The sequence below is a fragment of the Neoarius graeffei genome, chromosome 1 (genome assembly GCF_027579695.1).
Source record: "Neoarius graeffei isolate fNeoGra1 chromosome 1, fNeoGra1.pri, whole genome shotgun sequence".
Taxonomy (NCBI): Eukaryota; Metazoa; Chordata; class Actinopteri; order Siluriformes; family Ariidae; genus Neoarius; species Neoarius graeffei.
The window spans coordinates 102,951,433-102,966,786 of NC_083569.1; the positions used below are offsets into that span (position 1 = coordinate 102,951,433).

Sequence of the window (15,354 nt, forward strand, 5' to 3'; positions counted from 1 at the left end):
TTTATGGCCTACATTGTCGATATTGTAGCTTGCATATATCTTAATATCATGTAATGTCTATATGCTGTCCATTACATACACATATACAGTGCTCAGCGTAAATGAGTACACCCCCTCTGAAAAGTAACATTTTAAACAATATCTCAATGAACGCAAACAATTTCCAAAATGTTGAAAAGACAAAGTTTAATACAGCATCTGTTTAACTTATAATGTGAAAGTAAGGTTAATAATATAAACTTACGTAGATTACACATTTTTCAGTTTTACTCAAATTAGGGTGGTGCAAAAATGAGTACTCCCCACAACATAAACTACTACATCTAGTACTTTGTAAGGCCTCCATGATTTTTAATGACAGCACCAAGTCTTCTAGGCATGGAATGAACAAGTTGGCGACATTTTGCAACATCAATCTTTTTCCATCCTTCAACAATGACCTCTTTTCATGACTGGATGCTGGATGGAGAGTGATGCTCAACTTGTCTCTTCAAAATTCCCCATAGGTGTTCGATTGGGTTCAGGTCAAGAGACATACTTGGCCACTGAATCACTTTCACCCTGTTCTTCAGAAATCCAACAGTGGCCTTAGATGTGTGTTTAGGATCATTGTCATGTTAGAAAAGTGCACAATGACCAAGGGCACAGAGTGATGGTAGCATCTTCTCTTTCAGTATAGAGCAATACACCTGTGAATTCATGATGCCATCAATGAAATGCAGCTCCCTGAGACCAGCAGCACTCATGCAGCCCCACATAAGGACACTGCCACCACCATGTGTCACTGTAGGCACTGTACTGTCTTTAAGGGTTAAAAAGTTAAAATGTTAAGTTAAAGTTCATAAGTTAATAATTAAGTAGGTTTAAAAAAAAGTATATTTTCATTGGTCCAGAGAAACCGTGTTAGAGTGAGTGGTCTTTTCATTGGTCCAGAGAAACCGCGTCAGAGTGAGTGGTCTTTTTATTGGTTCAGAGAAACCGTATCAGAGTGAGTGGTCTTTTCTTTGGTTCAGAGACACCGTGTCGGAGTGAGCGTTCAGCTCGGTAAGTCCGGCTGTGCTGTGTTTTTTCTGTTGCATGCTCAGTACTCATGCTCAGGTGAGAAAAGTGAGCACAGACAGCTAAATAGACTGCTGAAATCATATTGTTGGAGTTTTCATACGCTTTTGCCTTGGAGAATATTTATCTGTAAGTATTATGTGTGAACAGGGTCATATCATATATGATTGTATATTTTTGTGATTAAGATATGATTAGTTATGTTTTTGGTGAATATACTTTGCTAGCTTTCAGTAAATGCTAGCTTTTTTTCATTTTGTGGATCGATGGATGCTAATTGAAATGTACTTATACAATGTTACTTGTACAGTGTTTTAAATTGTGTTTCTATCTCTGTAATAATTTCAGTTTTATGGGGGAGAAATTGGAAAAATAGAAGACTTCATTAAAGGACAAGAAAAGTCAAGCCTTGTGGTTTTTTGAAAGACTTCTACTCGTTATCTGACTGTCTAGCTTTGTATAAGCACACGCATTGCGAGGGCAGTACATTTAGTATGCATTTTTCTTTGTATTCCTCACCTTTGCGACGCCATACAGTTTTGAAGCCATCAGTTCCAAAAACATTTATCTTGATCTCATCACTCCAGAGTATAGAGTCCCAGTAGACTTCATCTTTGTCAGCAGAAACAAAGGGCTGTTTTCTTATCTGTGGTAGGTGCAAAGACCTTCTCATTGCTCACAGACTTGCTAGCACTGAAAAAGCTGTCTGATTGCACATTAGAAGACATTCTAAAAGCACTGAGAAAATTTTATGTGCCAGAGAAAAACATCGTAAGTGAACGTTACTCATTCTGTGCACGAAAGCAGCAAAGTGGAGAGTCACTGGCGGAATATGTTGCCACACTAAAAGGACTGTCGACTACATGTGAGTTTGGCGAAAACCTGGAAGAGCAGCTAAGGGACCAGTTAGTTTATGGAATTAGCAGTAAAGAGCTACGAACTAAGCTGTTAAGTGCTGCTTATGGAGAACAGTTGAAATGGGCTAAAGTAACCGACATTGTGAATAATTTCGAGTCCACCACTAGCAGTCTGAAAATGTTTCAACAAACCCCACTAAGAACAGATAGTGTGAGCAGCTACAAAGGAAAGGCTCATGTGTGCCAAAAGGAGCCGGATAGGAAACAAACGCCAGCGGTGAGAGCATGTGCTACCGATGCCAAAGAGGAGGACAGCCACCTGCTAAGTGCAAATACAAAGACTTTCAGTGCCGAGCATGCAACAAGAAAGGACATCTTGAGCGAACATGTAGAAACGCATTGACCAAAGAATTCGTCAACCAGGGCGGCAGCCCATGAGCAGCCATGAGAAGCGCCCAAACAGAGAGAGACACCCACTATGTCATGAGGGAACCACCAGACCAGGGACCAAGTACTGTGATGCTGAGTCAATGGTCAGCATTGCCCTTGGATGGAATGGCGAACATGCTAGGACAGCCTCCAGGGCCTGAGAACTGTGCGGACATGGAATTGCCAGGGGTCACAAAGGACTTTGAACTGTTTGCAGTGAAAGGTGACAGTGAGTATGTCAAGCCCTACGTGGTCATGGTGAGATGCAATGGTATTAAGATAAAAATGGAAGTAGACACAGGTGCAGCTATGAGCATAATTTCAGAGAAACTGTACAAACGGAGTTTTAAGAAGTGTAAACTGCAGCCATGTGATGTGCATCTTAAAACATACTCTGTAGAGCCAATTGTACTGATGGGTAAAATCCAAGTGACGGTGCAGTGTGGAGATCAGACAGAACAGCTGACTTTATTAGTGTGAAAGGGAAGTGGTCCAACACTAATGGGTAGGAATTGGATTCAGTACCTGCGCTTAGAGTGGTCAAGAGTGAATCATGTACCAGTAGCAGATCCTCTTTCAGAGATGTACAAGAAATACTCTCATGTGTTCAATGCAGATCGTGGAGTCATTTCTGGGGTAAAAGCAAAGCTAAGGGTAATGGAGAATGCAATCCCAATATTCTGCAAGGCTAGATCAGTGCCTTATGCCTTGAGCTCAGCCGTTGACAAGCAGTTAGCAAAGTTGCAGGAAATGGGAGTTTGCACTCCAGTGGAATATAGTGAATGGGCAACTCCGGTTGTATGCATACCAAAAAACAATGGTGAGGTCAGAATTTGTGGTGACTATAAAGTAACCATAAATCCCTGGTTAGAAGTGGACAAATACCCTCTTCCTAAAACACAGGATCTTTTTGCCAGGTTAGCTGGGGGCAAATACTTCACAAAGCTAGATCTCACACAGGCTTACCAACAGGTGGACCTAGATGATGAATCTCAGCAGTACGTGACCATCAATACACAAAAGGGGCTCTACCAAATGAATAGGTTACCCAATGGAATAGCGAGTTCACTGGCAATATTCCAATGTATTATGGATCAGATACTTCAAGGCTTACCAAGTGTTGTGTGCTACCTTGATGACATTTTAATAAATCAAACACTGGGAAAATGTTGAACAGGTGTTAAAAGGACTACAAGATAGAGGCATTAGGGTAAATCGAGACAAATGTAGCTTCTGTCAACTAAGTGTAACCTACTTGGGACACAAAATTGACAGTGAAGGATTACATCCAGTACCCGAGAATGTGGAAGCGATAGCCAACACGCCAGTTCCTAAGAATGTCACAGAGCTTAGGGCATTTTTAGCGTTATTGGCATACTATGGGAAGTTCCTTGAGAACCTTTTAACAGTCATTAAGCCAATGACAGTGTTGCTACAGAAAGACAGTCCGTGGAACTGGTCCACCAATTGTCAAGCAGCTTTTGAGAAGGCTAAAGCACGGTTGTCGTCTTCAACCGTTCTAACTCATTTTGATCCTGAATTGCCAATTTTGTTGGCTTGTGATGCTTGTGCATATGGTCTTGGAGCTGTGATATCCCACCAAATGACTGATAGTAGTGAAAGACCTATAGCATACGCTTCACGCACTTTGAGCAAGACTGAAGTAAATTACTCACAAATTGAGAAGAAAGCATTAGGCATCATTTTTGGTGTACAGAAATTTAGGGATTATCTCTATGGCAGGAAATTTGTATTGGTAACAGACCATAAGCCACTGGTGAAGATTTTGGGGCCAAAGACGTGGGTGCCAGCATTAGCAGCTGCCTGCCTACAGAGATGGGCTTTATTACTGTCAGCTTATCTGTATGACAGTCTACAAAGCCTCCTTAGAACATGCCAATGCAGATGGGTTATCAAGATTACCCGTACAGAAAGAGGCGCCACAAAGCAACTGTAATTGAGAATTTAGAGAATTTAGAGTGTCTTGGTTGGAATTCATTCCTGTATCAGCCAAAGATATAAAGAAAGAGACAGACAAAAACATAATACTTACCAAAGTGAGACATTTAACACAGAATGGATGGCCAAAACATGTGCTGGATGATGAATTGAAATCAGACTGGAACAGACGTGAGGAACTCACTGTAGAAGCAGATTGTGTCTTGTAGGGTTTAAGAGTAATAATACCTAGGGCACTGAGACCTCAGATGTTAAAAGAGCTACATGAAGAGCATTTGGGCATTGTTAGGACAAAGTCATAAGCTAGAAGCCATTTTTGGTGGCCCAGTCAGGATATAGAAATTGAAGACATGGTGAATAGCTGTCTGATCTGTCAAAAGAACAGACATGCACCTAACAAAGCACCAGTGCACCCATGGAAGTGGCCAGAGCTGCCGTGGGAGCGAATTCATATACTGTAGACTTTGCGGAAAAGGGAAAACATCAGTTTCTGTTGGTTAGGGATGCCTATTCACACTGGCCAGAAGTTAAATTGATGACTAGTACCACCGCTACAGCTACTGTCGAAGCTATGAGGGGTCTGTTTGCAGCTTATGGGCTCCCTCAAGTGGTCGTTTCAGATAACGGCCCACAGTTGGTCTCAAAAGAGTTTGAAACTTTTTTGGAAGCTAATGGGGTTAAACATATCAAGTCTGCCCCGTACAGTCCAGCCTCTAATGGATTGGCTGGGAGGTTGGTTCAGACTTTTAAGCAGTCATTGGACAAACAGAAAGATTCTGGACATTCCTTACAACATTGCATAGTTTCCTGTTTAGTTACAGAAACACACCGTCCTCATCTACAGAGAAAGTGCCTTCTCAGCTTTTCCTGAAGAGAAGTGTCAGGACCAGGTTATCACAAGTTACACCAAAATTCTCTGTGCAGATGCAAGAAAAACAAGCAAATGTCAAAAACAACCAGACCCGTGTGAGAGTCTTACAACCAAATCAAGCAGTGCTGGTTAAGAATTTCTGTGGAGGGGAAAGAAAGAAATGGAAATCGGGTAATAGAGCGAGTGCTAGGTCATGTGACTTATTTGGTAAATGTAGAAGGACAAACAAGCAAAAAGCAGATCGACCAGCTGATTACTACCAAGATTTCTGGTCAATGCACAAACACTGAGAATGTTGAGATTGCAGAACATTTGTATGACACTCCAGAAACTGAGATTGTACCCAGTCTTGAACTGGAAGAAGATGAATTAAATGAGTGTGTGGACGGACAAGAGAGCACCCGACCACAGAGTCAGGCGAGCTCCTGAACGTTTGAATTTATAACTAGGAATTGAAATGTAAAGATATCTAAGGAAGTTATCCTTGAGGAAAAGATGCAGATGATTTTTTTGTGTGTGTTCGTACACTGGAATGAAAATGATTTGTAAGTGTGAAGGTAAACATTGTTGTTTTGAGTTACATGAAATGAGTGAGGTTAAAGGTTCCCGGGGAGGAATGTTGTGTATGGGTATTTCAACTTCACCTCCCATGATGCTTAGAGTCATGGGGGGGCTATAAAAGAAGACAAAGCTCCCCACTTTCGTTCTCTTCCGTACCGCAAGGGGATTGTAGAAAGCCTACATGTTATGTAGTAGCCTAGTGATAAATAAAGTTAAATGTTTTTTTTGTTTTTTTATTCGTATACAATATAATTATACAAAACAATGACACTACAAAAAAACAAAATTAACAGTGAGGAATAATGTGTATATGGAGATGTCCGTGTGTGTGTGTGTGTGTGTGTGTGAGTGTATATAAGGAGTAGTACTGACTTACTGTTGGACCGGGGAGATGGAGGCTAGATCGCAGAGAAGGAGGGTTACAAAGGAAATGAGTAATATCTTTATGTAGGCTAATAATAAGAGAAATAAGAATAGGGATAAGAATAAGAAAAAATTTGATTAACTGACTGATTATAAGGATTGCCTGGGCACCCAAGTATGACCACAGTGTCGTCCCGCCCCCGCACAAGATATACCACAATGAGACAGCAGAGGGAAGGCCCTGCGTGCTAACCAGCCCACGGCCCTTGGCCCAGGGCCCCTAGCACCCACGACCCACCACACCTCAACTCCAGACCATCACGCAACACGCCGTATTTGTCCTATATAAGAATGTAAATGGCTATATTGTGGGCTTTCTCTAATGTATTGCATTAAAAGAAGTGTGCGCTCAGGGTGAGTCTCTGCCCAGATTTCGCCCTGCACGCCACAACAACCCTGCGTACTCATGGATATATGCCTCCTCTAAATTGTGTAAGCATTAAAAGAAGCGAGGCGTGCAGTGAAACACCTGCAGAGGAATAGACTAGGGCAAGCGAGGCCTGCATGCAGATGCCTCTGCAGGTGTTTCACTGCACGCCTTGCTTGCCCTAGTCCATTTGTTGATCTTGTTATTGGTAGATGTATGATGTATGCAAACTCATATGTAGTGCATTTAACCCTTTGGTGACTGACCCCTTGAAAATGGTTCCTCCAGGAACTATGACTTTTCAGTTGTCAAGACAACAGAAGAACTAAAATACAAAAACAGAAAGATACGTCACAATGCTCTTGTGCACAAAACAAAATGCTCTTGTATTTTAGTTTTTCCGTTGTCTTGACGACTGAAACGTCATCGTTCCTGGAGGAACCATGTTCAAGGGGTCAGTCACCAAAGGGTTAAAAGAGAATAAGGCGTGTTGCATATTGCCAGGAAGAGGTATGTGTGTATGTGCAAAGGGCGAGTGCACGGCGGGGGCCCAGAACCCACGAATACCCCACAGGACTGACCAACACCGGTCCCACGTGGCAACCTGACAGGACCGGGCTGCCCGAGCCACCCATGGGGCCCAGGCAGAACAGGGATGAGTGAAGTAGAGAGAGACCGAGAGAAAGAGAAAGGAGGAAAGGAGAGGAAAATTAAAAAAAAAATCAAATCAAACAGAACATAGAAAAAGCAACAATCCCAGTCATAAAGAACTCAGCAGGGAAACTAACCAGCTTACCTGAAGAAATAAATCCGGTTTTCTACAATTTTTATAATAAACTATACTCTTCAGAAATAAACCCCAACCAGGACGCCATTGACTCATTTCTTAACAGCATCACCTTACCACAACTTAATGAAAACCAAACAAATAAACTAGTCACCTATAACTCAACAAGAACTGTTCGAGGCTCTTAAACGTATGCCTAATAACAAAGCACCAGGTCCGGTTGGCTTCCCTGCTGAGTTCTACAAACAATTTTGGTCCATTTTGGCTCCACTTTTTATCAGGATGATCAATGAATCAAAAAAAAAAAAAGACTTCCAGCTAGTATCACCACAGCTTCAATTTCACTTCTCCTTAAGCCCAATAAGGATCCAACAATGCCATCCAGCTACCGGCCAATCTCCCTACTTAATGTTGACAATAAAATAATCACCAAAACGATGGCACACAGATTAGAAGAGGTCTCCCCATCCATTATCCACCCAGATCAGACTGGCTTCATCAAAGGCAGAATTTCTCCCTCCAACACCCACAGATTGTTTAACATAATGTATCACTCCTCAACTTTACAAGAAAAAAACATTATAGCAACTCTTGATGTGGAAAAAGCTTTTGATAGGGTCAACTGGAATTTCCTGTTTTCCACATTAGGGCAGTTTGGTTTCGGGGAATCGTTCATTAATTGGATTAAGATTCTCTACACTTCACCCTCAGCCACAGTGATCACCAATGGACTAACATCACACAGTTTCACTCTGCACCGGGGAACTAGACAGGGATGCCCACTCTCCCCTTTATTATTTACCATCTTCAGTGAACCTCTAGCTGCTGCCATCCGTCAGAACCCCCACATTAAGGGAGTTCAGACTCTAAATATGCATCATAAAATCAGCCTCTATGCCGATGACATCCTACTTCTTTTTCAAGACCCCATAGTATCAGTTAAAGAAACCATTACATTCTCTAATATTCCTGAATACTCAGGCTACATCCACACGACAACGGCAACGAGATGTTATTAAAAAAAATATCGCGTCCACATGGGCAACGATCAGTAAAATATCAGGTCCATATGGCAATGCAACGCTTGCTGAAAACGATGCAATACACATGCCACACCTCTAGGGGCGCTGTAAGACGGTCCCTTCGGAGACACCAGAACAATAGAAGTAAGGACGCATGCGCATAAACTATTATGCGCGAGACTTCATATTAGCCACAAAGTCAGAAAAATCTGTTCGTAAAATTACATTATAATGACCAAATACAATGAAAAGTATTTTTCCAGTCTCACCTGTGAAAGGTAATCCCATGTGATCTCGTTTGGACGGTAAACCTGTTGGTACAGTTAAACACAGCACATGAATGAGGCATCTTTATTCTCTGCTTTGACCTATCCAATATGGCGGCGAGGATGACGTATGATTCTACGCGGAAGGCAGCGTCTTTAATGGTCCGGAATAAATTGAATGCTACACGTTGATGGATTAATTTGTTCTTCTACGCCCTTTTTGAGGAATGTATTGTAGGACTTAAACCAACATCTGAAGAGGTGAGATCGCTCCTTTTTTTCCCTATTTTTGCTGGCGGGATTGACTCTGCCCTAAGGGCTATTCTGTCTCTCTCTCTCTCTCTCTCTCTCTCTCTCTCTCTCTCTCACACTTTGCACCATTACACAATAAATATTCACAGTGAAAAATATTTTGTAAGCACATTTCATGAACCAAGTTATAGGATTTGTTGACAACTCGCATCGAGTTCGTTACACTTCTACCCGGCGTGAAGCACTCACAGTCGTGGTTGTGACGTCATCGTAAACAAATCTGTTCTACTCATCCAGACGACTTCGCAATGGCAACGTTGCCAGATCTTTCCACTCTGGAACCCGTTCTCAAAAGATTGCGTTTTGGGGCACCCAAAACGCCGGTGCCGTGTGGACGCCAGGCCGAAATGATAAACAATTGTATCGGATTCACCTGAATCCGTTGCCGTGTGGACAGGGCCGCAATCAATTGGAATAAGTCTGCAATTCTTCCATTACACTCCAACAGCTGAGATGTGACAGCCCATTCATCACCTATCCCACTATGTATTAATTATATTACATATTTAGGGATAAAGGTTTCCCCCAGGCTGTCAGATTTATTTAGTCTAAATTTTACCCCCCTGCTCAATTCAATAGATGATGATCTCCAGCGATGGATGAACCTTCCACTATCCATCATGGGCAGGATATCAGTTGTCAAAATGTCAATATTACCCAAAATAAATTATTTATTCTCAATGATTCCAACACAGCCCTCCCCTTCCTGGTTTAAATCACTTGACTCAACAATTATTAAATTCTACTGGAAAAATAAGACACCAAGAATCAAACTGACCACTCTACAAAAACCTAAAATACTCAGAGGACTAGAGGCTCCACACTTCCAACATTTATGCCCTGGCCAACCAGCTTCGTTACATATACAAATGGTTACTTCCCACCCCCTCAGACAACACCTGGTTAGACATAGAACAAACCATTTGCAAGGATATTCAGATCTCAGACCTTCCTTTCTGTAGTCAGTCAGTTAAAAAACATCCATCCTTCAAAGCACTAACAATATCATCTAGTCTGACAGCTTGGTGGAAATTCTATCACATCACTGATTCACCTGTAGCACCGTCAAATCGCACCCCGAATTGGAATAACCCCGATTTCACCGTCAACAAAAAAACACTCAGTTTTCTCACATGGATAGGCAAGGGCATCACTCAACTTCATCACATTATTCAAGACAAAAATCTGGCTTCATTCCCTTGTTTGGTCCAGAAGCACGGCATTGAGAGTAAACACTTTTTTTAGAATACCTACAAATTAAATCATCTATCCAAGCTAAAATTAATATCCAGACAGCTAACCTAGACATCCCCTCACCAATCATGGAGTTGATCAACATTCCCTCCCCCCAAAAAAATCTTTCCAAAATATACAAAATTATATCTCGTTTAGAAAAAACTTTAAGCCTACCATATCACAAATGGGAATCAGATTTGTCCATTACTCCCGGTGCCGACTTCTGGACCCAAATCTGTAAAAACATCTACCTCATGACAAAAAATAGCAATCTACAATTAATACAGTACAAGGTTCTTCACAGATTTCACTTCACTGCACAGAAACTATATAAAATGGGCTTTGACTCTGATTTGTGTTCTCGCTGCATGCAAAATAACCCAGACACATACATTCATGTTGTCTGGCATTGCACTCCAATCAACAGGTTTTGGATAAGTGTCACAGAATCACTCTCTACCATTCTTGGCTGTCACATCCCAGCAACCCCTTCCCTATGTGTACTTGGTGATACAACCGCAATCAATCTAAGCACCTCATGCAATAAAATACTGCTAGTAGCGCTGACTATTGCCAAGAAAACAATCCTCATGAACTGGAAATCAAGGAATACTGTACACATCACTCATTGGAAAAATTTGTTATCGGATTATATATCATTGGACAATATATCCACTCCAAACTTAAACAACACTCAGGATACACCCTCCCCTTGGACACCCTTCATCACCTTCTTACAGTTATGACCTGACCCTCTGCGCCTGAGATCCAACTCACAACTTTACATCCACATGTAAATAGCTATATAAAATAGGGTGGCGGATGGTAGCTGGAACAATTATTTTTACTATTATTATTATTTTTTTATATATCATCTCATCTCATTATCTCTAGCCTATATAATCTCTCTTCCCCCCCCCCCCCTTTTTTAAGTTAAATGTTTTATAACACTTCTGCCTCCACCTCCATTAATATTTTGTAAGATGCGTGCTCCACTTGGACACTACACTTCTCATCAGAAGACGCTCCTGTCGAGGTGTTAACTTCCTTGGACAACCTGGACGCCTCTGTGAGATGGTTGCAGTTCCAGCTTTCTTAAATTTTTGTACCACCTTTGATACAGTATTCTGACTGATAAGTAAAGGTTGGCTGATCTTCTTGTAGCCTTCACCTTTGTGGTGTAAAGAAATTATTTTCTTTGGGGAATTCTGAAGAGACAAGTTGAGCATCACACTCCATCCAGCATCCAGTCACTAAAAGAGGTCATTGTTGAAGAATGGAAAAAGACTGATGTTGCAAAATGTCACCAACTTGTTCATTCCATGCCTAGAAGACTTGGTGCTGTCATTTAAAAATCATGGAGGCCATACAAAGTACTAGATGTAGTAGTTGTTGTTGTGGGGTGTACTCATTTTTGCACCACCCTAATTTGAGTAAAATTGAAAAATGTGTAATCTAAGTTATACTGTATTATTAACCTTACTTTCATGTTATAAGTTAAACTGATGTTATATTAAACTTTGTCTTTTCAACATTTTGGAAATTGTTTGTGTTCATTGAGATATTGTTTAAAATGTTACTTTTCGAAGGGGGTGTACTCATTTACGCTGAACACTGTACATTTTATTCTTTTTCTGTATCACTAGAGAGACACCAACTGCCATAATCAAATTATATATATATATATATATATATATATATATATATATATATATATATATATATACACACACACACACACACACACACACACTGAGTTATATTATACAACTGTAAAACCATGTATAGATGTATCAGTTGTAAAAATATAATGTCCTAAATATTCTAATGTCTCAAATTTGTCCATAGATTTTCCACCCAAAACTGCGACAGGAACTCTTGCAATTCACGTGCAGAATTTCAATGACCACTGTCCAGTTCTGACCAGCTCAGTCGAAACGCTGTGTTACGGCAAGAGGGAACTGAAAGTCACAGCCATGGATAAGGATAAACACCCCAATGCTGAAACTTTCAAATTCTGTTTGGTTACCAACAGCACAAAAGAGAACTGGAGCACTGAGCGTCTCAACAGTTAAGTTTAAAGCTCTTTTAAAGCAGTTTAACATTAATGCTGTAACACTTTCATTATGTAAATGCTCAATTTAATAACTCATACTTGTTTTTCTGATGAATTCCTTTTCCAGAAACAACAGTCACTCTGCGCAGTCAGGAGATCCTGTGGCCAGGACATTACACAGTGGCACTGGATGTCCAAGACCAGGAGGGAAAGTCCTGTGAGGTTCAAAAGCTTCAGGTAGCCGTGTGCACTTGCACTGAGGCACAAGTGTGTCAACATAGGGCACAGACCAGATCAGGCAATATACTGGGAACAGGTGGAATTCTGGTAGCACTGCTAGGAATCCTACTTCTTTTGTGTGAGTACCATCACCTCAGTATTTTCATGTTCACCACTGTTCTGTGTTTTTCTCTTAACGTATCTACTGATTCTGATGTTCAGATGGAAATAATGTTCTGAGTCCGAGTAGCATGCAAGAAGAGGCAGGATGTAAAGTGTAATAAAGCAAGAAAATGAAGCTTGGAAATAAAGTTAGAAATATCCATGATAAGCCTTTGTGACAAAACAAAGAAACATTAGGGTATACATAGACAAACTAATCAAGAACTAACACAAAACAGGTAGACACAGCTGGATAGCAAACCAATGAAAGGATGTGCAAAAACAAGCACATGATCCTTGGCACCATGACAACTGGAGCACAAAGGGGGAATATGTGACAGCACGTATGCTGAATATTTACTTTCAGTAGCTGTCACCTTTGGATATATTTCTCTGAACCAGAAAAACAACCTGGATAGAACTAATAATTATTTAATATGACATTTTAATGCCAAATAAATTATTACAAATGCCTTGGAAAATCTTTACACCTTTATTTTTCCCTTATCCTCTTTAGGCCCTTTAGAATGCATAAGGCCATTAAAGGAACAGTCCACCGTACTTCCATAATGAAATATGCTCTTATCTGAATTGAGACGAGCTGCTCCGTACCTCTCCGAGCTTTGTGCGACCTCCCAGTCAGTCAGACGCAGTCAGACGCACTGTCACTCCTGTTAGCAATGTAGCTAGGCTCAGTATGGCCAATGGTATTTTTGGGGGCTGTAGTTAGATGCAACCAAACTCTTCCGCATTTTTCCTGTTTACATAGGTTTATATGACCAGTGATATGAAACAAGTTCAGTTACACAAATTGAAATGTGGCGATTTTCTATGCTATGGAAAGTCCGCACTATAATGACAGGCGTACTAACACCTTCTGCGCGCTTCGGCAGCGCATTGATATCTGAGCTCCGTATCAATGCGCTGCGAAGCGCGCAGAAGGCGTTAGTACACCTGTCATTATAGTGCGGACTTTCCATAGCATAGAAAATCGCCACGTTTCAATTTGTGTAACTGAACTTGTTTCATATCACTGGTCATATAAACCTATGTAAACAGGAAAAACGCGGAAGAGTTTGGTCGCATCTAACTACAGCCCCAAAAAATACCATTGGCCATACTGAGCCTAGCTACATTGCTAACAGGAGTGACAGCGCGTCTGACTGCGTTTGACTGACTGGGAGGTCGCGCAAAGCTCGGACAGGTATGGAGCAGCTCGTCTCAATTCAGATAAGAGCATATTTCATTATGGAAGTACGGTGGACTGTTCCTTTAAGTGCTCTCTTCCATCCCCTTCTGTCTTTAGCTGCCACCTCAGGCTTTTACAAAAGACCTACTTGAGTCCTTGCCTCTCTTTCTCAACACTCCTCTTTCAGGTGGTCTTTCTATTCTCCTTTGCCCCTCCGGTGTCCATGTGAGTGTGACCTTTGTTTTGTTGTTATTCCTCCTGAAGATGTGTCCTGTGTGCCTCCATTGTCTGGCCAGTGGATTCTCAGGATCCTCCTAAGGCACTTCCTGTGGAACACACCCAGCCTATCTGCTACAGTAACCCTCCATGTTTCAGCACCAGAAAGTTAAATGGATACTAGATTGATGCTAAAGAGCTTGAGCTCCATGCTGCCTGTAGGGCATAGAAAGCAGTACCTGGTATTGTCAGTCTCCTTTGGATGTTTAGATGTCCTTTCTTTGGCATGTTAACAATGAGGGATCTCTTCCAATCATCAGGCACTTTCTGCTCTTTCAGGATGTCACTGAACAATGTAAAGAGTTCAGGTAGAGCTTTCTCTAGGCTCACTTTAAACATCTAGGGTGTGAAGTTGTTGATTCCTGCTCTTCAGTTTCTTGAAGGATTTTTCCACCTTTATGCTCATCTGTATGTTGACATCATGGTTGCACATGTAGATTTGCTGGTCCTCTGGGATGAGGATGTCGTACTGTTGTGTTTCCTCAGCCTTTGTTTGCAGCTGCTTATAGAAATCATCCTTCCCTTCATCCTCTGCCTCATTAGTCAAGACATACCCTGTAGAAACTGGTACTGATGGTTCTATTGCCTACTGGGTTCTACTTCAGTAGTCTCACTTCATCGTCCAGGACTAGTCCAACACCTCTGTGGTGTTCTCTCTCATGTCCAAAGCCTTTCTGAACCCTATCCCTCTGATTTCACTCAGCCCCAGAATGCTTAACCTGTATCAGCTAAATTGTTTCACAACATTTGTGGTCTTTCCCACCTGGGACATTGTCTTCATGTTCCAGCATCTTACAGTGTTTTTGGTGTGCTCAAGGATGCCTTTTGTGACTCCTTGTGGCCTCTGGCTTCTTGTAGACTTTCCCCAGGTGCCTTCATTTCCCAGTGGAAGTATTCATCATCTGGGATTCTGCAGATCACATATTCACATCTCTGAGTGGTGTCACTTGTTGTAGTGGTATTCTTAAAGCAAGACATGACTGGCATCTTTTCCATCCAATGCCTGGCAGATAGCATGGATTTGCTGTTTGCATTACCTTCTCCGAGCCACAGGTTCAAATTATCAAAGGCACTGGCTGGCCACTCTTTCCTACTGCTACTCTTTGTTACCAGGGTCACCATGTGGAGGTTGTTGCATGTTACTTGTTGGAAGAACATATTTGACTCAGAAGGCATTCTCGACGTTTTTATGGCACACCTAGTGGCATCAGTGCACCACACTGAGAGCCACACCAGCATTTTGCCCTGTTTTCACCTTTACCCCTGTTTAAAATAAAATGGAAGAATCTGCAAATATGCATGA

The 15,354-nt window shown here is 41.5% G+C and overlaps 1 protein-coding gene across 1 annotated transcript in view; it reads left to right on the plus strand.

Annotated features, from left to right (window-relative positions):
• LOC132879137 (desmoglein-2-like protein) overlaps positions 1 to 15,354 on the plus strand; it is a 98,332-nt gene that overhangs the window by 71,529 nt on the left and 11,449 nt on the right. Inside the window, exons 10-11 of the mRNA XM_060913710.1 lie at positions 11,998 to 12,219; positions 12,333 to 12,563. Coding sequence (XP_060769693.1) covers positions 11,998 to 12,219; positions 12,333 to 12,563 — 453 coding nt within the window. The remainder of the gene's footprint in view (positions 1 to 11,997; positions 12,220 to 12,332; positions 12,564 to 15,354) is intronic.